Here is a 26,466-nt window from a genome sequence, read left to right on the forward strand (position 1 = left end):
AGCCAGTAAAATATGCTACCAGTCAATGCAACATCCATCACTCATAGCAGTTAGCCACAAACAGTCATGTTTTACGGATATTACAAATTTTGCATTTTATTATTCTGTGGTACAGTGGGAGGGGTCACACAACCAGGCAAGTCCACAGTTTGCTTCACCCAGTGCCCTGATGGGGCAAATACCTTCTCAGTGTACTTTTAACAGATCGAATTACACATTGCTGAAACACCATCTGCAGTTCAAGGAATAATTTTGATAAAATCATGCTAGGAACTGACTCATATGCTATTCTGAGGCCTTGCTACTGTATGCAGAGAAGTAATTCTCAGTATACTGAAACAGCAAGTACTATGATCCTGAAAACATCTCCACAATGTCAAGTACTTACGCACCTATGAAGTCCTAACAAAACCTCTGAGTTAGAAACAAAGGGGTTTTTTATGCTTTGCTCTTAAACTGGTTTAAAATAATTTTTCAGCTATTTAAATAGAATTAGGTTTACTGTTACATATTACAGAACTTAATTGGTTTTTTTATCAACTCCAGTAACAAGATATTAATCTATGGAAAATAGCAATGATTGAGGCCAATTAATTTGAAGAATGATAAATTAAAAAGTGTAGCAAAGTACCATTACTTATAAAATTCAATACCATGTGATGTTGCGAGCAGCCTAGAAAAGGACACCTTATTATACCACTAAAACAAAAATAGTTCAATGAATTATTTGTGTTGCAGGGAAAAAACCCTCAGATGAACCAGCACTGCATATTACTGAAGATTCACTGATGCAAGCATGTTTTCCTTAAGAAAAAGTACTTTCCCTCTATTACCATCAATAAAATGAACAAAAAAATTTCAAAAACCTGAAATATGACACCCTACCTAACCTCTTCTTTCATTTAAGAAAAACTTGCATAGCTTTTCATCATGCACATCTTCATGCTGAAGTAAATGTCAACTTTAACAGAAACTAGTAGAGGAAGAAATGTTTTATTCTGTTGGATAGGTATTAACCACACAATAAATGCAAGGTACTGTATTAATAGGTATGTTCTTACAATATTCTACCAGACATGCAAACACCAAAGCAAAATGAGGCATGTCATTTTGATAACAGGCTACCGTAACTAGGAAAAACTGTTATATCACCTTAACGTAAAAATAAGATGCGAAGCTTTGAAAACCATTACCTTGATTCTTACTCAGATACATGCCACTCGGAATCATGCTATAGTCAGCTCACAGTATTTGAAATTCAAGTTGCAAGACCTTCAGAAGTTTTGAAAAGTTAATTTACTGTAAAAAATATTTTTTATAATCAAATGGCTTAGTGCTAAGGCAAAACAGTGTAAGACGAGATTTAGAGTTACAGTTCTTTACTAAAGAAGTATCAGTCTTGAAGACTGATATTCTCTGCATATCCACAGGAATAACAGAATGCACCATACCTTCAACTTGCCTTCACTAATACTGCTGGTTTTAAGATAAAAAATATGATGTCCACTATAAAGCATTACATCCTTTAGGCAGAGTCCTTCTGTTTTTGTCTGAATCTGTTCACACACTATAGTAACCTTACAGCTCTTTAGCAATAGTACCAAAAGCTAAAAACACAATGATCTAAATCTTGGATCTTAACAGTATCTGAAGAGCTAACAGAATATAACCTCTCTCTAAAAAGAATCGACTTCTAAGACTTGTTGGTGTTTCAGAAATATCACACTAATTAAAAGGTATTTTTCTTCTCTAGTTAATAAAATGAAATCCAATTTCAAAACATATGTTAATCAAGCAGACACTCAAATCTGAAAATAAGCAATCCAGGAACAATGAAATAACTCCAAAACCAGATGAAAAGACAAAAGGACAATATATTTTTGAAAACTTTGTCCCTAGAACACACTGAAACCTGATAGAAAGATTATGCCTCTGTAAACTTCATGGAGGTAAAAACATGGGAATAACCTGGAAACCTTAATAACATGTGGAAAAACAAAAAAAAAGGGAAAAATTATGCAAAGACTGTGAGTTTGGTTAACTGTTCTGTGGTTTCAAGTTCCTTTTCAAAACCATTGCCTGAAGACTCAAAGAGCCCATTTCTCAAAAACCAGGTCTCAGAATTGTGTAATTGCCATTGCAGGTATCACAGAAGTATTGCACATTGTAGCTGCTATCACTACATTCACATACACAACCTTCCATTACAACCATTTTGACCGCAGAGTTGGCTGCTGGTTCTCCACCTTCCCACCGTACCTTAGGCTAAAAGTACTTTTTCCTCTTATCATGCCATGTTTTATTAGCAAATACTTACATTCTGAATCCTTACTAAAATATTGACCCTTCCCTTGCTTGGCATTTACATGACATTCTTAAACAGAAAAAGCAGAAAACTTTGATTTTACACAAAGGAATACAAAATAATCATAAAAGTCCTAATTAGCAAAGCCATTTTTGACAGGACATTTGACAATGCATCTGACCTAGTCTACAGAACTTTGAAAGTTCAAAATTACAAGAATAGCTACATGAAAAAATAAAACCATCTTCATCTTTTCTTTCACCTCTAGCAACAGATTGTTTTAGTAACATCAATCTGTGTGACAAATTAAGAAATTACCAGGCATTAGAAGGTACCAAGAGTCACAAGGTGGTGAGTCACTATATAACCAGCCAAGCAAACTGACCAAGGAGCTATTAGATTCTGCATTTCTTGCATTTCTGTAAGTGAAACATTCAGAGAAGCTACTTTTTGAACACCTCCTCAGGTCTGCCTGTAGTACAAGAAAAAAATCAGAAAGCCTGAGAACCTGCAGACAAACAGGGAATAAATTGTTATCTCCAGGGATAAAACAACCAACAGGGAGATGATCTTGCACGATGATATTGTTCATCCACCCTTCTTACCAGAAGACCTTTCCTAAAAAAAAACAGTCTGGAAAGAATTTGCCTAAAGTTTGTGGAAGGTCCATTACTGGAGGTTTATAAGAACAAGTCAGATAGAAGTGTGATTTAGTTACAGCTGATCCATCACACAGCAGACTAAAGTCAATGAGCTTTCAAGATAAATCTCTTCACTGTTTTTTTCCCCTCCAAGTCACTGAATTTTGATTGTTACTAAACTTACAATTTCCAGTTTGGTCAACCCTTCAACTCCACATTTTTCTCTAGGGACAGTACAGTAGAAAACTGAAGATATTCAGGTTAGAAGTATTAATATTGTTTCTGACATAATAATACGCTGTCAACTCTCTCTGTAGGTGCTCTTAAAAACAAACAAAACCCACACACTTAAAATTTAATTTTCCTGCAATCAAGCACATAATACTTGACTTTTTTTCACTTCAACACTCTGCTAAATTAATGTGAACATTTGCTATGATAATCAGGACACTATCCTTAAATTCATCTCAACTTGATTAGTGATTAAATTCTTTGATACAATGAAGTTTGGTATGTTTTATGAGTAGTAACAGTAAGAAATTCTAGCAATGGGTGAAGGAAAACATACTTTACACTTAACTGCCATTTTTCATTTGGCTGAGATGTAAACAGTTCTTTATTACTATTGTCTTTCCACTTAAAATTCTCCTGACTTGACAGGAAGCCTTTACTTGTGATACAGAAATCCTCCTACCACCTGAGCATGGTGTATTGTGGACTTGAACCTACTTCAGTTTGAATTGTTTTTCTTGGGTGTGACTGGGAGAGGAAGTATCAAAGCATTTGTGCAACTATGAAGTGTACCACAAAAATAGTTTTACCTCTAAAAAATTGAATTTTACTACTGAAAAACTTGGTGTAGAATGGCATACAGTATGAGAGGGACAGTTATATTTTCTTAATTTGTTCTTCAATTTCTGATTTTTTTCTTAATAAATTGTCATGGTTTAACCTGGTAGGCAGCTAAACACAACTCAGCTGTTCACTTGCTCCCCACCACAGTTGGATGGAGAAGAGAATCAGATAAAAAAAAAAGTAGTGAAATTCATGGATTGAGACAAAGACAGTTTAATACGACAGGAAAAAAAGGGAAATAAATAATAATAATTAGAATATTCAAAACAAGTGATGCAAAATGCAATTGTTCACCACCTGTTGACCAATGCCCAGTCAGTTCCTGAGCAGTGGTCCCCTGCCAGCTTTTCCCCTAGTTTATTATACTAAGCATGACATCATATGGTATGCAATATTTTTTGGCCAGTCTGCATCAGATGTCCTGGCTGTATCTCCTCCCAGCTTCATGTGTCCCCAAAGCAAGTGCTGGCAAGGCAGCACGAAAAGCTGAAGAGTCCCTGACCACTGCTTAGCAGCAACCAAAACCTTCAGCATATTATCAACATTACTCTCATCCTAAACCCAAAACACAGCACAATACCATCTACTAGAAAGAAATTTAACTATCCCAGCCAAAACCAGGACATAATTCAAATCAGAAAACCATCCAAGTTAGAAAGCTAGACTTAGCTTAATTGGTCTTAGCAAGTCTCTGGTTGTTCTCCCTTCAAGCCTCAGTCAAACTATAGCTGCAGTTTCAGCAAATGCTCTCAGGAGTCTCGTATTAGGTGAACTAAATTATACCACAGCAACTCAGACACAGATTCATACTTTTGACAAAATTTACAGATAAAACCCCTCTTCTCCTTGGTTCCTCAGTAGCTCCTCTCATCCTCAAGACTATTTACATGAAGCAGATAATATCCCTTAAAAAAAAAATCATCAACACTAACAGCTGTCTTTATGTAGTTCATTTACTAACAAAAAGTTAGCAGAAAGCTGAGCAGCCACAAAAGACATGGCTACTTTATCCTGCCTGAAATTTTGAATTATTTCTTATGTTCTATTAAGGTCTGTATGCTTATTTTAAGTAAAAGAAACAAAGTCTTTAATATATGCTCTTATTGAAGGGAAAGCATCAACACTCTTAAGTGAGATGTAGTAGATTTGATTTATGGATCGTGTTTTCAAAAAATTTACCTTTTAAACTAAGGTAAGGCATAGATCTGCCAAAGGTTCATTATAAAAGGATTTGACAATAAGAATTAATACAATAAATAATATGTAATACGTTTAATGTACACAAAAATGTCAATAAAATCAGTAAAGTGCCATTATGATTACCTGACAAGAACGAAACTGGTTGACTAGCAGCGTACATCTCTGTGGGTCTTTTCTTCCATCCAAACTGTCCAGTTCAGCTGCTACTTGATTTAGTTCCTCATCAGCATAGTAGAACTGAGCAAGGAGCTGTGGGTCTGTTCTCTGTAGTGGAAACAGAGACATATACAAAATGACATGATTTTTGCAAATAAAAACCCACTTCAGCTAATTTATTGCATTTTTTTTTTTTTTACATTTAAGCCAGATAAATAAGAGTGCTTTTGAGATATTTATGCACACTTAGAAATTTTTTCTACCTTGAAAAAAAACCCAAAACCTCTCACCTAATGAACTTGAGGCATTACTCAGCTACTGTTATCTCCAAAACCATCCTGGCATTCTTACTACTTGTGCCATAATTATCTGGTGAAGTAAACAACTGAATCACCAGTTTTGTTTATTAAACACTTCAGTTCTAGGCAAAACAAGACAAAGTTGCGTTCCAAATTAAAAAAAAACAAACCACCCCCCCTGAAATCTATCAAGCAATGTGATATTCTACCAAGCACTGTGGTAACCCCTGCAACACAATGGACACTGCTACCTGGTCAGAATCTTCACTTTGAGTATCACAAGAATCAAGCCACAGAAGGTAAAAGGTACTGAATCTACCAGATACATTACCATAGACAAACAGATGTAAAGACTTCACAAAGCAAATAATGTGACTAAACAAGGCATTACAGCATGACAACTATGCCACAAGTCTTCCAAGTGGCTAAGGACAGAGTTATCACAAAGGATTTTTTGCCACATAAAAACAAAACAGCAATTTTAACAGCAATAACAGAAAAATGAAACAATACAACACCAAAAAGAGACATATTAATAAAATTTTATCCCTTTCATTAGTAGTAAATAATAGTAAAAAAAAATAAATAGTAGTAAAAGAGCTACTCCCTCCCTCTTCCTACCTGCAGGCGCCAGCAACTTGGTTAAACATTTATGGGCTTAGATAAGACAACCTCATGTTATTCTGAAGTAGTCATCAGTAAAACTTACACAGATTTGTCAGAGATGTATATAAAATCAAGATAGTTGTTTTTAATCACAGCATCAGAAACATTAATAAACTAACTGTAGACTGGGTATTACAGTTAGTTGTCACTAGATGAAAGAAAAAACCCACGTGATACTACTGAAAAATAGCTGCAAAGTGTCTGAAATTGATTCTTAATGCACTGAAAAATGAAGCAATACAAAAATACTTTTAGAAGGACCTATTTATGTGTAGAACCAGTAAAAATAGAGACAAAGTTGTATGGAAGCATTTCCCAGAGACTCAAACATTGGGATAAAACGACAACATAGGAGAGAACTTCCAGGTACAGAAATCCATTGGGTTAAAAGAAAACATTGCTTTTATAAACTAAAGTTAATAGCAACAGCATAGAAATTACCCAGTAACACATTTTCCATGACAACTAAGTAAGATGTACAAGATGAGTACAGCAGAGCAAAACATGTACCAACAGAAACAAATGTAATACAGTGAAGAAATTAGTCAACAACTAAACTGAAGATAACATCACTGTAAAAGTCAACATCACCAAATGCAACAAATGGCAAATGACAAAACCACTGAGGGTATAATGAGAGGTATCTTGTAAACCGTAGCATTTTCTCTCTGAAACATTTTCAGTATTGTAAAAGGACAAAACACCAAAAGTTCTTAAGGGATTGGCATACGGATGCAGTGGTATCAGAAATGCTGCTCTAAGCAAACCACAGGTTTAAAGCACTAATAGAGGTGATAAAGGCATATTGGAAAGCTGAATCTCATGCTTCACATAAACCCAGTTCTGCAGCGCTAGTCCAGAAGACAGGAACTGTCTTCGATCACACAGAAAGATTAATGGCAACCCTCTGCCAACAGCAAAACAGGTTCAGAAGCAGTGAGAGCACTATTAAATGGTGTCAGGAGTCCCTGAAAAAACGCACTTATTTTTGCTTCTTACTTCCAAAAAAAATTTCAACATAAGATACCACACCATATTGTTAAAATCCCTATTTTAGCCTCCACAAAATACATATCCTGCAAAAGAATCCTTTCAGGCCTTCATAGTGCAAAAGCATTAAAACCTGCACAGCTGTTCAGTCCCTGAAAAGGAGTAACAGAGTATTAACAGCTTTTGAAGAAAACAGTATACATCCTCCATACTTGACAGGATCAAGGAGTCAGGTGATGCTAAATACGCCCTCAGTGTTACATGCTGAATTGGTTCCCAGTCAGCAACTTAATGAGACAACAGCAATCCACCCTGAAAACAGAGGCATCAACTCCTGTTCCTACATGCCTTACTTGTGCATGAATACAGTGATTTTAAGGCAACCTTTAATATTGCTGTGAACAGTCACACTGCCCAGCAGCTTCCTACACCACTACTTCACACCACCCAAATTCTGAAGCAAGTCAGAAATGAAAAGTATTTTCAGGCAGTTGAAATGTTGTAACCAAAGTGTTAGTTTCTTTTCTTCTTTAAGCAGCCACTATTTACAAAACACAGAGCCTTTCTAATCATATTCTTCCTCTTAATAATAGATGACATTGAAAGTATTAAGTAGTTTCAATACCCAAGTATAAACTCTCAAAAATTTACAGTCTTGCATAATGTCTTCACTACAGCCTGCCCAGGGAGAAAAGTAAAGCTTGCAATATATGGTCAGGGAAGGAAACAAAATTCAAAATGGACGATAATAAGAGGGAAAGCCTATAATTAAACTACCAAACTTAATTTTGTCTAGCTCTAAGTTTCTGCATTTATAAAGTAAGGCTTAGTAAAGCATTTCTTTCAGCATTTCCACTACCCAACTATATTATTTCAGATTTTTACTTTTTTCATCAGCATTTATCCACATTAGTTAAAACTTTCTAGACAAAGTTGTTAACTAAAGATGCAGGAGAAGTGTAGAATTGCGGCAAAGCATGACTGCTGATTTATAAACATCTAAATTCTACTGGGGAAGCAAAATAAGGCAGTTTATTAAGACTGGTCTCAAGCAAAACAAGTAAGGCTGGCTGAGATACTTGCTCCCATGTGGCTGATCTTTTAAATTGAAGGAACAATAGTTTTAATTGAGTTCTCTCTACTGTGTTATGTTTGGTGTGGATTAGTTGCATGATCTTTGATTAACTGTGTCAATCATATGTGGTCCCTGGCAAGCCTAAGCTGCATGACACTAAATCTCTTCACAGGGGGCCATTTAAAGCAAATAACCACAACTTTCTAAACTCAATTTGTTCCAATTGGTAGCAGAAAATAAGAGATAGTGCCATGCTCAAAGCCAATGTTTACTTTCAGTTTATGCAACATATGGTTTAGTTATTTCCCTCCAAATTACTTATTATTCCTTGGCAGAATAAGAATTAGTAATTCCCATTCTCAGAGGCTCAAATTAATAGAAAGACTTCATGTGAAAGCACCTAATCCAGAACCTACCACTCATCCTGGTAGTTTGTTTCAGGAATTAATCACATTTACCACCAAATTATGCAACTAAATTCTTGTTTTGATTTGCTGGACTTCAACTTCTAGATACTACTCATTTTACCTTTTTCCACTAAAGCACCAAGTACTTATTTGACTTTCTCCATATCCACAGACTGCAGAAGCCCCTTTAACCATGCTGCTGCTGTAGGTTGCACATACAGTTTTGATTTTTGGAGGGAATTTTTGCTGGGCTCTGTGTAAGTTTGTGTGTGGTGGTATTGTTGTGGTTTTCAGTCTGTTACCATCCCAACACTGTCCTGAGTATGAGCTATCCAAGTAGCAACCTCATTCTACAGGTATACCCTGTGCCTTCTGTCTTAGTACTTGTTTATATTCAACAACCAACATTCAAAAGGATTCAGCCCAGCAAATGGTCCAAGTTATCCTGCGTACCTATATGGCCAGGACATAATTTACCATACCACTGGAGTACATTCACAGATTTGAAATCAGCACTTAGGTGAGTCGTAACTTACTATCCTGATTTTATGATATACATCAATTATCACTCCACTCAGTACAAAGACCAGAATCAGCACGCCATCAGTTACTTTTTTTTAAACACTTAGCCATGTCATGTAATACTGCATTATTTGTCTTTTTTGTGAAAGATCACTCGCTGAATATTTGTTTTAATGACTTTTACTATTTATTAGGTACCACTCCCATTAGGTCAGAGATCAAAATCACAAGACTGCCTGCCATCCGCAAGGTCAGTATAAAACTGTTCACACGAAAAAGTTGCATTAACTCTTGCACCAGTTACACTCGAGTTTTGCCCATGAAGTCCCACCAGTAAAGAGCAACTAGGATGAGGTTGCACAATGAATTTTGATTTGATTTTTCAAACAGGATGTATACTGACTATACTTTCCTTTTAAAAGGAAAACAAATTAAGAGACCTGTTACAGGTTATTAAACCAGTAACAGGTCTATAAGATTACTTAATTGCATGTTACCAGCTGAAGAGATGGTATTCTCACATCTTGTAAACAAGTTGGTCTACCAAAACCAGAGGCTGTTATATAAATAAAAGTGTCAACTAACTGGGAAAGGAAGAAATTCTAGCACAGATTTCCCAATCAGGACAGAAGCAAACAGCTGGATGGAAAACTGATACTACAATGAGAAGCCAGGGTGCCAACATATCCATCTCAAACGATACAGTAATTCTAGAAACTCCTTGAAAAGAATCTCCTTGAAATAATACATTTCCAGAAATAAGAGGTGTTCTTGGGGAAGATTTTCTCCTTTTGAAACAAGCTTGCAAGTGTCTTTGATGTGATTTTTAACAACAGCCTTCAAGTATCAATACTGCTTCTCTTCAAGTAACACATAAAATATGCATCACCTTAAACATAACTGACAGCAGCCCATAACTGGAACATGAAAGGGAATGTATCCCTCCCATTTCCACGATCCTTTGTAGAAAAGTAAAGGTATTGTTGAGGCTTTTTCTTTTACTGGCACTACAACACGAACAGAGCCCCCACCACCACAAAAAGAGACAGAAGACATAATCCCAAATGAGCCAAAGGAAAAACAGAAGCAAGGTAACCATGCAAATGAGCCAGATCCCAGCTAATGATACGACTATCTTCTGATGCCTGTCAGTTATCGTCTGGAAAATAATATTCATAATTCTGAACTGCTGATCTAAAGGCTTCAGGACAACAGCTAAACCCCAACCATGCCTAAAATAAAATCCACAGACCCAAGATGAAAGGCTCCAGATCTCACTTGTTCAGTGGCATTTTTCCAACACTAAGAATTTATGTCTTTCCCATATGCTCAGAAACCCTGACTTGATCCCTATGGAAAGAAACTATATGAAAGTATTCATTAAATGCATTTTGCTGATGGCAAATCCAGATTGCTTTTCAATAAGGAAACAAAGTAAACCTACATCCATCAGGGTAACTTTTCAAGGTAGTACTTGGTAAAAAGTGCCTTTACCAAATACATGTATTTTGTTACACATTGCAGAAACTGCATTCACAATCACAGGGCAATATTGGGCAACAGGCCATGCGCAGTACTTTTTAATTGCTGTAGGTGCCACACAATGCTACCCTTCCTTAGCCAGGAAGGTTAATAAACATCAACTACCTGCTCAACAATTTCTGTTCTGCCACAACTCTTTAACAGCTCAGGTAAAACACTTTACAGAAAGGCCATGGCATTCACATCAGTGGAACTGTGTTTCATCTATGTAGGTTCCTTTATTCCCCCTTTAGGAAGGGAAAGGATGGTATAAATGTTTCTATTACTGCGGGCCCAGTTCTCAGTCTAAATCTGTTGCCTACTCCATTTTCAGGGAACTGAAAGAAATGCGTTGTCACATACCCAGATATAAAGGGTCAACCTCAAACTTTCCATTCCCCGAAATAAATGCTGGCATTATCAGACACTGCCAAATACAAACCATTACTGCATAGCACAGAAATCAGAAAAAGGACTTCAGAATTGAAAGCACATAAAGTTTGAGATGAGAATTTGGAAATGGTGTAAATTAAGAACATGATCCTACACTGCAACGTACAGAAAACGTCACCCTAACAATTTGGAAAAGAACTCAATTGTATGAGCTGTAATGTTCTGTGCACAAGGCACAAGAATTAGGTCCTAAGCAGTTTAAATACAGCCAGTGATGAGGCAACACAGTATTTTTAAAGCTTACAGTTGATGTTGCATGTAGCTACTTTTAAGCTAATTAAATTTAACTAAGACTTATGAGAAGGAAAAAGTGTTTTGTCCCAAAGCAATAGGATTTAGGCACAACATCCCAAGTTTATTTATTGTGAACATTAAGAGACTTCCAGTGAGAGAAAATTACCCAATTGAAAACTGACTATGCCAGTCACATTTGTACTAGTAGGCTTAACTGGCAGATGACAAATTCCACAGATACAAGGTATTCCTTCAGAAAAGAATACCAGCAAGTTCTTTACATCAGTTGATTTTTCACTTCATATGTAAGCAAATGTACTTACATCATTCCTCTGGACAGGTCCTTTGAATCTTGCATTGATTTCCAAGTGCTAACAAATAACCATAAGAAACAATCATACTCTAACAGGAAAGCGACCCAAAATTTCAGGTAACTAAATTCAAGTTTCAATTTTTAGTAGCAATTTTTTTTTCTTCCTATTAAAGAAGAACCCTGCTACTCCAAGTAAGCAGTTGTTTTGGGGCCTTCGTTGTTTGGATTTCAGTTTTTGTTGTGTTTTTTCTTTTTCCTTTTAATCTACCAACTAATTGAAGTACTAGCCATCAAGGAAAAAATTCCCCTCAACATGCATATTTTGTAAAATAGGATGAAGTCTTAAAAGTGGTGTGGCACATGCATAAAAAGAAAAAGGAATCTAAAATGAATATGACAATTTGGAATTGGTTGTGAGGATACATAAACAACAAGCACTATGAGAAAAGCTACAGCCTGCTTAAAGCTTTGCCAGCTGCTCTGTGCTTATCTACAGAATATCATTACACAAGCAAGACAGACAGGTGAACAGCTTGTTAACAAAATAAAACAGTAGCAGCACCTTAAGCAAACACCCTCCCCCCAGAAAAATCAGTGAGATAATGATTTATAGGAAAACAAAAATCAGGTGGATGTTTTTGCAATACAAGCACAGTCTCCCCACACACATTTAAGTGCTTCTTTTCCCCTACAGAATGGTTTAATACCAGCCCTCAAAGGAAAATCTGATAGCTGTTACACTGAACTGGAGCAGCAAATATTTGAGACTGCCACACAGTCCATTTTCACTCATGGTGAATTAAGTCACTGCACAGTTTCTATTTTTGAGTGTTCATAATACTAATCTAGAAAAGCATGAGCTCAAATCCATATTTTCTGGGGAAAATACATAAGCATATGCTGAAAATGTATTACTTAAGCTTTCGGACATGTGTTCTGCTGAATAGGAGCACCCAGCAGCTGAACCATAGCTTACATTTCTAGTAAAGATAGACAGACTTCAGGAATAGAAAGGGGGTTTGCTGTGGAGAAGTCAACATGCTAAGCAGGTGTAAGAAGTGATGGAGCAGCCCCTTCTTCCATGTGAAGAGTGGGTAACTTGCAATACTGCCTCCACACCCAGCCTATAGAAGGTTATTTTTAACTAGCAAGAACTCTTCCCCAAATTGAGTCTGTTTTGCCCACAGCAGTAACTGGTGAGTGATCTCCCTGTCTTTATTGCGACCCACAAGCTTTTTCATCCTATTTTCTCCCTCTGGTCTGTTGAGAAGCAGGGTGAAAGCACAGCTGGGTGGCCATCTGGCAGCCAGCCAAGGTCACCCCACCCCACTGAACTTGTAAAACACTTAGCAAAAGCCACCTCCTGCAGCTAATATATCAAGAGTTTGACCTTAAGATAATCACATTTCACTCTCAGCTGCTGCAAAACCATAAAGGTTAAAGAACAAATATTTACTTAGAAGCAGCAAATTCAGCTTGTCAGGATACATATCAAAACAGGCAAATCACTCTTTAAATGCTCTTAGGCAGTTTGCCTCAAATTTGTCTAGATTGTTTTATTTAAACTCAAACATTACATTAAGTATCTCTTCAAACAAAATAGGTAACAAATCACTAAGAACATTGCAGAATCTATCAACATGACAGCCAATTTAGCACCTTGTTGATTTATTACATTCAATTTGAGATCTACAGCCCCCCCATTTTACAGAAGAATGGCATAGCATTTGGAAGTGGCACCAAACTATTTTTCTTCAAGTAATGCAAACCCCTCCATCTTGCTACACTGCATGTATTTGCAACTTCCAGCATTAGGGGACTTAACCCACCACAGGTTATGTTACAACATGTTTTATGGATGTATCTAAATATTTAACAGTTTCTAAACACTGAGGCAAATTATGCCCTCTTTGACATGTCCTCAATGTTAATGTCTTTCTAATGATTAGTTTGCTATACCCTTTTTTCCTTTCAGAATCAGGCTTCACTCAAAAAAAAACAAACACAAAAATCCAAAACCCAACAAAGAACAACTGAAAACCTCAAAACCCCCACTACGTGCAGCAGAAGGATTGCTTTGCAACCTCTTTTCAGCTCCACCTTGTTTTAGCATGTACATATCCTAATAAGATGATTTTTTTTCCCCTCCCAGGTCTGTAGTTCCAGTATTTTGCTCACGCATAGCAGACCTGGTAGAATGCCAATTTTGCCTTGCTCTTCAGTACCAACCTGTTTTGAAGAATCTGCCACATACAGCATTTCACTTCTGGATCATGAAATAAATGTCTCCGTCCATGCCCTGATTAACTAACTGTAATAAGAGGGAAACCTAACCCAGCAACGAGTTCAAGCCTGCTGACTATAAAACAGTTACACTATAGTCTCTCAGGTATTAACAGGCATAGCACATTCCTTAGGTTTCCTCATATTCAAAGTGCATCTTTATATTTCTTTGCCCCAGCAAACTTGCTTATGATGAGTCTGAGGTGTTCTATATTATTTTAATAAAAGCACAGTCATCTGTGTAAAGTTGTTCATACATAACCTCATTTGCCTTGTGGGAGGCTTTCAGTAAGCTCAGGTCGAACACCTTGCCAGATGTTCAGGATTTAACTACCTTGGCATCATATCACTAGCACAATCAATCATTGCAACAAAAAGGATTTCATCAGAACTTTGTTCCGAAACGCATCTGTTCAAGCCCACAGTGATGAAAGAAACTGCTTTTACGGCCCTGACCACACAAACTTTTCACAGCTTCTGCCTTCTAACAATAGCTTCAAATGAATGTCTGCATACGTAAATCTTTTTATCTTACTTCCAGTATTTCAGCTACAGCACATAAAAAAGTAGCTTTCTGAGTGTCATAAGTCAAACTTGATTTCCTATTCCGTCTTCCAGATAACAAGAAGCTTCAACTGATGTTTGTCTTGTGCTCACCACAGCACCCATCTGTGAAGATTCATCCATGTCTAATAACAAACGCACTCAAGGCACAGTCTTTCAGGCAGAGTACTTAACATTATCTCTCTTAGCAGAAAGTCCTCATCTACTTTCAGGCAGGGACCTACCTAAAGTTGTAAGAAACTTTAAGGACCTTCATGACTTTTAAGGACTTGATACAGAGATCAGTATTCTTTTTCCAAGCATGCCTGAAGGTGAATAGTGGCTTTGAAAATTACCAGAAAATGCAAAAGAACAGAGTGAGGAGAAAGGCACCAGACAGACCAACAATGGGATCACAGAGGACTTTAGAACATGCTTTTAAAAACTTTTTAAACAGTATGGACTGTTTAAAATAATGGACTATAAAAAATAATAATATTCAAGTACACAAAAATCATGTATTTGCTGCAAGACAGTAAACTAGCTGGATGACAACGCATGGCAGAAGGCTCCCCTGCGCTCCTGCTACCACCCCTGCTGAACTGAATCTTTTTGCTCAATTAGGCATTCCTGGGTCTATTCAGACAGTAACTTCAAGGTTCGTCCTTGGTCTCCTGGTCACGCAGAAAATCTCTCCTGGGAAACAAATGGGTTTGTACAGCTATTCCCATTTTCTGTGCTAGCTCAGTTTTAGTTTGACCGTTTCTCCACATTAGCATGCAAGTTGGCTAAGCTGTATCAATCTTTAGCTATTCCCCCCCTGCCCAAACAGGTTCCTTTTAAATCAACACACAGAATGCACAAAAACTAAGCAGAACTTAAATACCAACATGAATGCTTTTCTGATATATCTATTTTCCCAAGGTGGACAGTTCTATATTCATTTGTTTAGGGGAAATTAAACTAAAAAACCCCAAATACCCCAAACCCTCTGTCAATACCTTTCGGCAATTCATACAAGGATTTAAAAATCACACACTGCCTCTTCCAGCAAGATCAAGTTTCTCAGACCTGCTGCCTGTTTAGGTAAATATAAAAATTACCAACACAATTCTGGTGCTACCTATTTAACAAAGAGACCCTTTTCCCACATTCCCAAAAACACCTTTCAGGCAAACTATAATGTGTACAGCCTATTGCCTATTATTCTTTATTGATCAGCAATACCACTTTCACATTACAACTACACATGTTCAGGTTCTCCCCACATGCATTCTGCAAATTTCTGGTTACCAAGTATTTTCTCTAGTATGCTAAAGGACAGAGGAGGCAAAGGTATTAATTGCATAACTGCTGCTAAAAAGAAACGCATAACCAGTAATGCTTATTGTAATATTTACAATGCTTTGGCAAGGATACAATTCAAACTAGTTCTCCTTTGTTATATTCCATAACAATATCAAAAACAACGCTCCACTTGAAATACCCAAAAAAAGAAAGTCTTATCTGTGAAAAACAAAGCATGTCTAAGCAACACAGAAATATTAATTTATACATGTACAATTCACTTCAATTTCAATGTAAACACTTACTGCAGGTATTGTCAGCAGACAACAGTAACCTTAGTCTTCCACCACAGCTGAATGTCCTTCCCTACCATCACTGCTCAGCACTGGCTCTGCAACTCAGACTTCAGAAATTAACACTAACTAGAGACCACACCAAAACGAGAGACAGACTCATGACTTTTCTCACATATAATGGGGCAAATAACTGTAGTGTTTCCAAAGCATTAGGGAACAACACCTGCTGTAGTAGTCATAGCTCACATTTCAATGACCCAAGTTAAAAAGTTCAATTGGTTTTGCTGTGAATATTACATTTGACAGAAGGTTCAGAGTACATGCAGTCTTGGATCAAAGCTAAGCATTGATTTTCAATTGAGAAACGGAATATTCTTCTCTGAAGAAAAATACTCAACATAAGATCAAAGTGTCAAGAAAGTTGCTTAATAACTCTGAAATCAAAGTTACTAATTATTCCCAGTAATTTCAAGACTCCTCTGAACATACATGGTAATAGCTGCATCCAGCCTGACTTACACAACTGTCCAACCTAGAGTCACATGATCACTTTACTTGCTTAAAAACACAGGAAATTGCTCCAAAACTAACAAGACAAAAATAACAACTGTCATCTCCCATCCCTCAGGTTTTTCCTGCACAAGCCTTTCTGTTTTGTGTAACAAAAGCCAAGTAGAGGTCGGAACTTGGAAGTATTTTCCAGCTGTGGTCTTTGCTTGAACCAGACAAGTCTCCCTCCAGCCCAATCAATACTTCATTGTTCCATTCAAAGGTTCAAAGACAAAAGCTACAGAAAGACCCCTCTAGATTTGCCACAAGCACAGCAGTACAATTTCCTTCTGAAGGTGAGACGCATCTGTTCAAACCTACTGAACTAAAAAAAAAAAAATCTTTTTTGCCCTCACTTGCTACCTTAGAGACCACGCTGCCTTCCATCCAAATTTATCTCCAGTACCTGTAAGCCTTTTCAGTTTTGCTACCTCCAGCAGCGGTTACTGTTGCACCAGACCTGAGCCCAGCTCTACTTTAATCTTCAAAACACAGTATGACATGGGCAAGCCTGCAGACTGCAAACGCCTGCAGAACTTGAGAGGACTACCAATGATGATCTAAAAAAATCTCAAATCATTTTTAAACACTAAAACCCCTCTTTCAATATATATGACCCAAACAACTGCTGAGAAATACCTAAAGGAGAGTTATATTTTGCACTTTTGTGGTGATTTGCAAACACACAATTAATAGCGAGTCTTACAATAACACTTTAGGTTATTCCTCCAAGTTAGCTTATCTAGTCAGGCAATCGTTTCTTTATGTAATAAATAATTTATAACTTCTAAAGAAACATTGTTTTCCTTATCAAAATATATGTGGACTATAGTATTCCCTTTCGAAGAAAGTATTGTGGAGACTGATAATTTTTTTTAAAAAAATTGCAAATATATATGTCAATATAATGTAACTCAGGTTTTTTTGTACCTACTATTTGTTTGCTTTGATATACTTGTTATGTTATTTGTAATCATCAATGATATACATTAAAAAATCATTACAAGTTAGGATAAAACAGAACATAACCAATTAAAGGCTCTGTTCAAGACAACACATTAACTTCAGAGGATGATGTTATCACATCCTCAAATTGCGCTGTGAACAGACACCATTAAAAATTATGAATAACTTCCATGATTACAGTATGTGTTGAGAAACATTTTTTATTCATTTACTTTTTGAATTGAGACAAAAATAAAGTCTAGAATTTATCAACTAGAGATGACAGGCAGAAGAATATAGCCTGGAACACATTAAGTTTGAGGATATGCATCTATTTTTGAGGAATATTGAAGTTTATTTATACTCAACAAAATATAATTATGTTTTTAAAATGGACTGAAAAAATAGCAATGTAATTCAAGCTGTCATTATGCTTTTCTCCAAGCAGTACTGCTTGATTGTTTATGTTACTACCTACAACATTCTACCAACTAGTCAGTTCCCAATACCACCTAAGACAAAGGAAAGGGCATTAACTATGGGAGAGGGTGTGTGTAATTACAGGAAGATGGTGAAAGTACCAACTGATTATAATAGGATGACTTATTTCAGGAATATGCACTTATATATTTCTTCCTTATAGAGCAAAATAATATGGCAAAAAATGATGGCAAAAGTTAAATTTCAAGAGGTATATGAATACAGATTGCTTCACAAAAAACAGTTTGAGACAGGCAGTGGCTGCATGTAAATTACACAAAATCCACATGTGGAATATAGTAGTCATTGTTTAACATGTCACTAAACACTGAAATAAGGCAGGCAATAAAAATCTGAAGTACAGAATACAAAAACCCCAAAAAATACTCAGCTAAAGACAGAAGCTAAACCATCTATCAGTGTTGAGAACAGGACAAATATAGGAAAGGTATCACTAAAAAGATGGATTTATAAGTTCAACACAAACCTCACCTCCGAAAAGCATCTCCACATTCCCAAGTAAACCCACTCTTGCTAGATCACTGGAAAAGCCATTACAAACATCTTTATTTCCCAGGAAATAATTTCATTAGAAAAAACATGAAAAACCACAAGACTCCTAGATTTCATAATAATTATATATGTTTCTAATCAGAAAGCCATTAGCACTTGTGAAGAGCAGATGTGTACATAAAAGAGCTTGTCTTATATACACCAAATTTCTACAAATGACCCTAAGAAGGCTGTGGTCTGCCACCCCACCTTTATCAGGGTGCCATTCGTTCCTCTCATGTAGTACATGTGGCTCCATGTTACTGCCGCAGCTGGAATACTGGGCTGAGTGCAGGTCCAGGTGGCTCAACAGAGTCTTGTTACTGAGCAGATAGAAGAAGTTTCTCTTATACACTTGATTTCTCTCTGGACATCTTGTTAGATAGAACTTGTAAAGTACTTAGAGCAAAATAGACTGCAGGAAAAAGATTGAAAACTTTTTTCTTCAGTTCCTCTTTAACTCATTCTGTCCAGGCCAATACTGATTCAACATCCATCCCTGTGTATGATCCTCTGCAATACATGGGAACACTCTCCAGCACACCACCATTACACACTTCAGAAATTAACTATAGAAGACAACGTGACTCTCATACTTTTCATTTCACATACTAACTTGCAATAGATGATGCTAAAGTCTTGCCTTAGTGCACCTCACTACAAGCATCACTCAATACAGGAGGCTGTAATCTGGGTAAACCAAACCCACTCTATGGTGTCAACTTCCAAAAAACAGGCTGAAGCCACAATATTGTTACCAAAAGCTTACTGCTTAACAGCTACACCATAGAAAAACAGCTGAAACTATACAAAAAAGCAAGGTTTTCACTCATTCCCTGGGACACCCCAAAGTCTCAGGCTGCTAGAAGCCAGATACAACTACACTACGTGCAGCCACAGCAAACATGAATTTGTTTTGGCAGAGTAGGCTTCCTCACTCACTGAACCATCTTTCCCCATGTATGAAGCACATGTGACTGCATTGTACCTCCAAGTCCTACAGCACTCTTCAATTTTCCAGCTTCCTTCACCCTGCTAGTACAAAGCACATTGCTCCTTACCAAGGAACCAAGGCTTTTGTTTAAAAGGACATAAAGTAATAGAGGGAGGGCTACTCCGGCAACTATTTTTAGCTGGAGATAAGTTCTTTAAAGTCACTTCCTGAAAAACAGTACCTGTGTTCAAACAACAGATGATGAAAAGCAATGTGCTAACTAAGGACATGACCCAGAAAGTCGTATTTCTTCCAGAGGGAATAACACCTGAATTCATTTCAAACATGGGTTTTCTCTGTGCCTATTTTTAAAACCAGGCCTAAACCTAGAGTTGTACTCAAAGCTACTGTTCGGTATTCACAGTAGTCTAGCCATGTTTAGGATATTCACCCCAAAACCTGCTACTATCCCCAAGGCTGTTTTGTTGCTAGCATGTCTAGCCTTGAGAGAAATAAGTTATATTTATCTGAAGAAAAAGTTAAGGAATTAAACCATAATAAAACATGGTATGTATTCACTATATCTGATTATGAGAATTGTTTTCATGCATAAGGGACTTACATAATAGGAATAACCCCTTCCTTTTCAGCCCACAGCTGAGGGCTGGAAAACCTACAACACACACAAAAATCGAATCTCTTATCATAACAGGAGCCTCTTCAGTAAAGACACGAGTCTGGTGTCATGGTAAGACCTCAGCTACAGGAGGTTGTCCAAGACCCTACCAGCATTTTAGCTGGATGAAACATGATAATTTGCAATTTAAAAAAGCCCAAACAAACCAAAAGCCAGTAAAGTATCCTTCTCTTCATTTTCCATCACATGTCACTAAACATATGGTTTTATCAAGCTGTGTACTATTCTTTTGTGTTACCTCAAAATTTCTAGAAAGGCTCAAAACAAACAAGGAAAAAATACGAACTGACTCTTGAGAGACACACAACCTTAACCAGAGAGAGCAGCTTGCACAAACCCATAACGTAAAATACTATCAGAAATTTACATACCCAAAAAAGCAGCCTTCCACTAAATACATGTCTTGTACAGGTAATGATAATTATGATGTTTGTTGGGAGAGAGAGATCCTAAACATCAGACCATCACTCACATCCAGAGAATAGCAAGCAGTGTACTGTTAAAATTCATTATCTATACTTCGGCTGTTTATAAAGAACACAGCATGCCCCTTTCCCTTAAGGGAAAGAAAAGTCTGGATTCAGTGCTCTACACAGCTCAGAGTTCTCAAATCACAGATGATCACAAATTTACCATCCCAGTCACTACTATTGTTTTACATACTTAGAAAAGATATGAATAGACATGCTTGGTACTGAAACACTAATCTGTCCTCGTCTCCTGACTAAGCTAGTAGTGCATTGCTTCACATTCCCACCTGACTTAGACACAGAGCTTTCTAGACCCTTATCCAGCCTAGCCAAAAATACCACCTAGACAGGGATAACTCACTCTGAGGACTTCCTCCCCATTCATAAAAACCAGTGCAGCTGCTAGCTGGCAAGAGAGTCATAAAGTACCCATTTTTTCAGAATATTTCTTAGCTTTGTCTGTCCAGTGGGACCAACAAAAATCTCACTCAGGACAAAAAGCCACAGCACCCTAGGAAGAAGGAGGGGAAGGTGTAACACTGAGCCACATAAAGGTGGGGGTGGGGTACAGACCAGGTTGGTACAGTCAAATTACACCACATTCCCCCGAGAACTGAGCATTAAGCATCTGGTCTAGTTTATAGTGTCATATCCTAAGACAATACACCTCTGCAACAGAATGACTGCTCAGCCCCACAACACACCATGAATGCACAGTAAAGAATAAAAACTAACCAAACAATTCTGCTCATTCCCAAGCACAATACGGCCAGGAACTAACATATGCAGACATTCCCTTCAAAACTTTATAGTTCTGTGCAGCAGATGGCTTAGCTGTGCTAAAATACTTCTGCAGTACAAGATGTGTTCATTCATGGAAGCTCTTGCTACTCAATTTCCCCATTTGTCCTCTAGGACCAGGCTACTGAGGCAGCCCTCTGCTGACATGCCATTTCTCCTCAGAAAAAAAAAAAAGTTAAGACTGAAGTGGAAAAGTTGACATCATACCTGATGGCTCCAAACTGCACACACTTTATCCACCTGGGCTTATCCCCAAAAAAATCTTCCACAGAAAATCAGGTAAGGTGTAAAGAACCAAGGTTAATTTCAAGAAAAATCAGTAGTCACTTCCCAGGGAAGACAGATGTGATGCTTTAGCCGCCCAATGCCATAAACTTGTTCTGACAGCTTTGCATCAAACAGAAGTAAGATGCCTATGAATTGAGATCAAACCGACCAAGACTGAAACACTGGCAGAACAGTAATACTGAGAGAAAATGGCAAAACAAGAGAGAAAGAAGGATTTCCCTGGAAACTGCATCTACTACTGGGCTAAGGCAAGAATTATCTTTCAATATTTTTTCCTATGACTGATGGAAAAAATGTTGGATTAAAACTCCATTCTGCCTGTAATAAGCTCCACTGAATATACTAAATGCATTCCAAAAAAGCTAATCTTTACCCATATGCTGGCAATACTTCATTGAAGGCAAGATCAATGTTCTTGCATCAAGCAAAACCAAAAACCCCAATAGGTCACGATTATTACCATGGATTCATTGAGAAACCAGCAATTACAACATATATTACTTTGATTATCAGAAAGTCAGAAAAGAAAAGTAAAAACAACACTTGCCCTCCAGGAGAGAAAAATGATCTAGTTAGTGGACTTTAATTGCCTGTACTAAGTAGTTTTAGTAGTAACATACTGCAGAATGCATTGAGTGTATACACCGATAGATTTATTTTTTGTAATGCCTTGAAATCACCAAGTCTCCTGGACATGATGGCAAAAGTTAAGGTGTAGCAGATTCAGAGGACTGCAAAGGAAGGAGAAGTATGCAAACTGTTTAACATGGAAGAACGTTTTCACATACGCTTAGGTTTATTCTTTTGGTAGTCCAAAACTTTTTTCCTTAAAACCAAAATCCTAGTAGGTTTTTATTAGAGTGTACATGGGCATAAAAAACAGAAATATTTTAACATATACATTTCTAATACGATAGTTGCGAAATAATTTAGAGAATCAGATGACCCTCTAATCCTACACAGTTCACATTTGCACCAGCAGAAGTTCAAATACTAGTATCAGGACATCTAGACATTTCTGAGAATCTTGGCATCTGGTTTCTATACAAAAAGCTGTTACAGTTATTTTGGCTCAGTTTAAAAACAAGCTACTGAGCCACTGTAGCACACTGGGGAAAAAAATACATTTAAACTTGGGTTTACACATAAGGATCCCCAGCGGCCATTTGCTTTACTCAGGAAAGGTTAAACTCCTCAGAAAAATTGTTTTTGAAGATGCTAGAAAATGAACCACATCCCATTTTTTTTTTTTTGTTAGCCATTACCCATTCAGGCACCATTCTTCCCTACTAAGATAAACATGAACTTGTTAGCATATACCCAGGTGAAATTTTGTACTGAGAAATAATAAACTACAAAGAAATTTCAAAAAAATGCTAGTTAGCTTCCACATCCAGCTTTCCAGAGCACAGTAAAATACTTTTGTCTAAGAAAGAGCTGCATTCCCATTCTTTCAGTATTCTGCAGCATATGGATGAACAGCCAGGATGAAGGCAGACTTTGACAGATTTAGAGATTTATATGGGGAGGGGGGGGTGGGAGGGGCAGGGAATCTTTGCTGGTTGCCATTGGAAAAGTTCACATAAAGCACCAAACTGACAGATTGAAGTGGTTGCTGATAATGAACTGATAAAATAGAAAGCCGCTTCTTAAAGCTGAAATAAATATTTTTCTTAACTCTTTGCTTATCCTACTTCATTCACACAAAACAATTCTTCTAGAACACAGACTTTTTCAGTGACATCCTGAGAAAATGACGAGTCACTAGCAGTAAAACAATTATCTCCCCACATTTAAGGTGGACATGCCTACAAATTCTTAATAACAAAAAAATGGGCATTCATGGATTTTACGCCACTCATACTTCCTATCTTCCATCTTTCATTTATTAGCAAAAACATTAATTTCATTCTAGCTTGGTAATAACCTAAATAATTACAGTTTTCAAAAACTTTGTGTCCCCTTCTACAGTTTAATAACCAACCTTAATATAATATTTATATTACCATAATTTTAGGAGGGCTTCATCACAACCTGATTATGTTCCAGTGTTCCCAACTCATCCTGCGAAACAATCTCTAGCCTCAAGACTTCTGGTTTTCTCTTTAAAGCTTGCTGTGAAGTCGAAGGAAGAACCCCAACAAACAGAAAGCGAGAAACAGGCTGGCTGTGTAAACCTGTACAAGGCATTAGCTTCACACTGCTTTTCCTCCCTTGCCTTTCTGTAATAACTGGTTGAAGTTCCTGTCTGCTTGCTCAGTTACTCAGCTTTGCTCTCACCTCCTTTTCAGAAATACCTTTTTTTTCTGTATGACACATAAATGTAACGTTTAAGAGCATATTTTGAGACCTAATAAGAGGCTCTGTTTTCAGATGCTGGCTTCAGCTTGTACATGTAGTCTTCACAATTTGTTGTACAAGTAATTATTTGGATTTGACTTTTATGTCAAGCGGCTACAGGTATGTTACTCCTTCAACATTCAACAGCAAACCAGAAAAAGCCAAAAAGACAGCCTGGAGTTAATCACCTTGGTTTTTACTCAGACCTCTCCAGAAAACAAACCAAACTTCAAAAAACGAACAAACAAACCAACAAAAAAACCCAAAACAAACAAAACCCTTGTATTCCTGTTTTATTCCTGTTCCCATGCATTTAGCACACGTTTAATGTCAGGTTCATAGGTTCAATGATAATAAGCAAATTACAGAATTCAAGATGACAGCATAAGTTACTCCCTGTTTTCTTTTAATCATAAAGCGTCTAGAATTTTGTATATTTAAGAAGTAGTGCTATCGCTGTAACACTACTATAACACCTTTACAGAAGTGTTAATAGCAAAATAGAAGGTTACTCTAAATCTGAAGAAACTGGTATTTAGATATAACTGTGCCAGCAATTCAGCCACACTTTTCCAGAGGCACTCTACACACAGCATCCAAACATGCCCATTAACCACATAATTCAGCTCACACAGCAACAGGAGAAAACATTCACTGCTACAGGCTCTCTACACTATTGCAACCTACCCATGACAAGTAGCATAAATCGCAACTAGGAGCTGAGAACTATTACAGTAAGAACTTTGCAAACAAACTCAGCATCTGCTTACAGGTTCACTCAAACCTGTAAGTTGACAAATTTTTTTTAAGCATTGTAAATGAGAACCCAACTGTGTTCTCATTCCAAGTATGATGAAGAAGCCTTGATCCCATACAGAACAGTGACACAAGGGCAGAAAAACTGTCTGGCTAGCCCAGGGTCCCACTTTCAGCTGTGGATCACAGATTCCGAAAGACTACATGGATAGTGGAATCTGGCAAGCATTACCTGCAGCTAACCAACTTTCTGAACTGTAGTGAGGTCTACAACTTCACTTATTCCATTTGCTTCCTGAAAATACTGTAAACACTGGGCATCTGCAGCATCCAAGGGCAGCCTGCTCTACAGGTCACTCACATGATGAAAAAAGTGAACCTTTTTGTGTTCTGGCCCCGATTCATACAATGCCTCTTACATTTTCTACTACAAGAAGAATAGCAAATCTCTTGCCTGCTCACCACAATACCCTCACGTAAGTATCTATCATGTCACGCCTTGCTGAGTTTTGTCTCAAATCTAGAGCTAGTAATGACCTAGACAGATTAGCCTCATGTAGATATTCACATTCAGTTTGATTTTTAACATACAGGATCTACAAGAAGGGACGCTTCAAACCAAAACAGAGACAACAAGCACCAGAAGGCATAGAAAAGCAGTACTTGCTGAGCAAGATGCACCTTACAGTAAATAATGATAGCTGAGTAAGCTCCCTGACATGCCCAGGACATCAAAGAGCATCCTTGAGCCTCAAGGTTTCCTCCAGAAGTTTGTCAGAAATACTCTGTAAACAGGTACCTACTGAAATACTGAAATGCAGGGGGAGAACAGCCTGCATGAACCAGCAGAAAGCACCATGTGAACCTAACGTCTTGGTTATTTTATCCCTGGAGATGAGTAGCACTTACACAGTCTATTAGTAATCATACTGAGTGTTTTGCAGTAGCATGTTGTACATTTCAAAGCGCAAACAAAACCATGACTCAGGAAAATGAGGTAAGAAGTGGACTTTGACAGTTAATGTGTGGTAATTTAATACACAATCTTAGTTCATGATCACATATTTGAATTGAAAGGAACCTTTAAGACAACTTACATTTTAAGAAATTTGCATTTTAAACACAGAAAACAATGGAACTGACAATTGCCACCACACTGCAGAATTGGAAAATCCAATTTTCCTCACTGTAGGTGAAAACAGAAAAACACTAAGACTCATTCTGAGAAATGTGACTATAAAGAAGAAATAAAGCTAAAGAAAATACTTCAGGCAAAAAGGGTAAGAAGTCTGCATACACATTTAGAAAATAAGGTTTCAAGGCAGAAGAGAAGCCAAATCTCAGACCGGGAAAACTGAAATTACAATCCAAACTGGGTTTTGTTATTTTTTTTCTTAAGTTGCTTTTTGTCATGTTATAAAACTTATTTTCAGACTCATCTATAGGTGTCAGTATCCAGCCAAAGCGGAAGTGTGGAACCAATCAAATTCACAATCTCTACAATGTTACACAGAAGTTCCCTCAATTATTTACTCATAGAAGAAAAAAAATAATAAAACGGTACACCAACTATATAGGTAATCTGGATAAATTCAGGTTTCACAAGTA

General features: G+C 37.1%; 1 protein-coding gene across 4 annotated transcripts in view; it reads right to left on the bottom strand.

Moving 5' to 3' along the window:
• ZFYVE28 (zinc finger FYVE-type containing 28) overlaps positions 1–26,466 on the bottom strand; it is a 165,898-nt gene that overhangs the window by 81,089 nt on the left and 58,343 nt on the right. For all 4 annotated transcript variants that reach the window (XM_055723427.1, XM_055723416.1, XM_055723407.1 and 1 more), the window contains exon 2: positions 5,125–5,265. In XM_055723427.1, the coding sequence (XP_055579402.1) occupies positions 5,125–5,265 (141 nt within the window). The remainder of the gene's footprint in view (positions 1–5,124; positions 5,266–26,466) is intronic.

This window comes from Falco cherrug, chromosome 1, assembly GCF_023634085.1.
Source record: "Falco cherrug isolate bFalChe1 chromosome 1, bFalChe1.pri, whole genome shotgun sequence".
Taxonomy (NCBI): Eukaryota; Metazoa; Chordata; class Aves; order Falconiformes; family Falconidae; genus Falco; species Falco cherrug.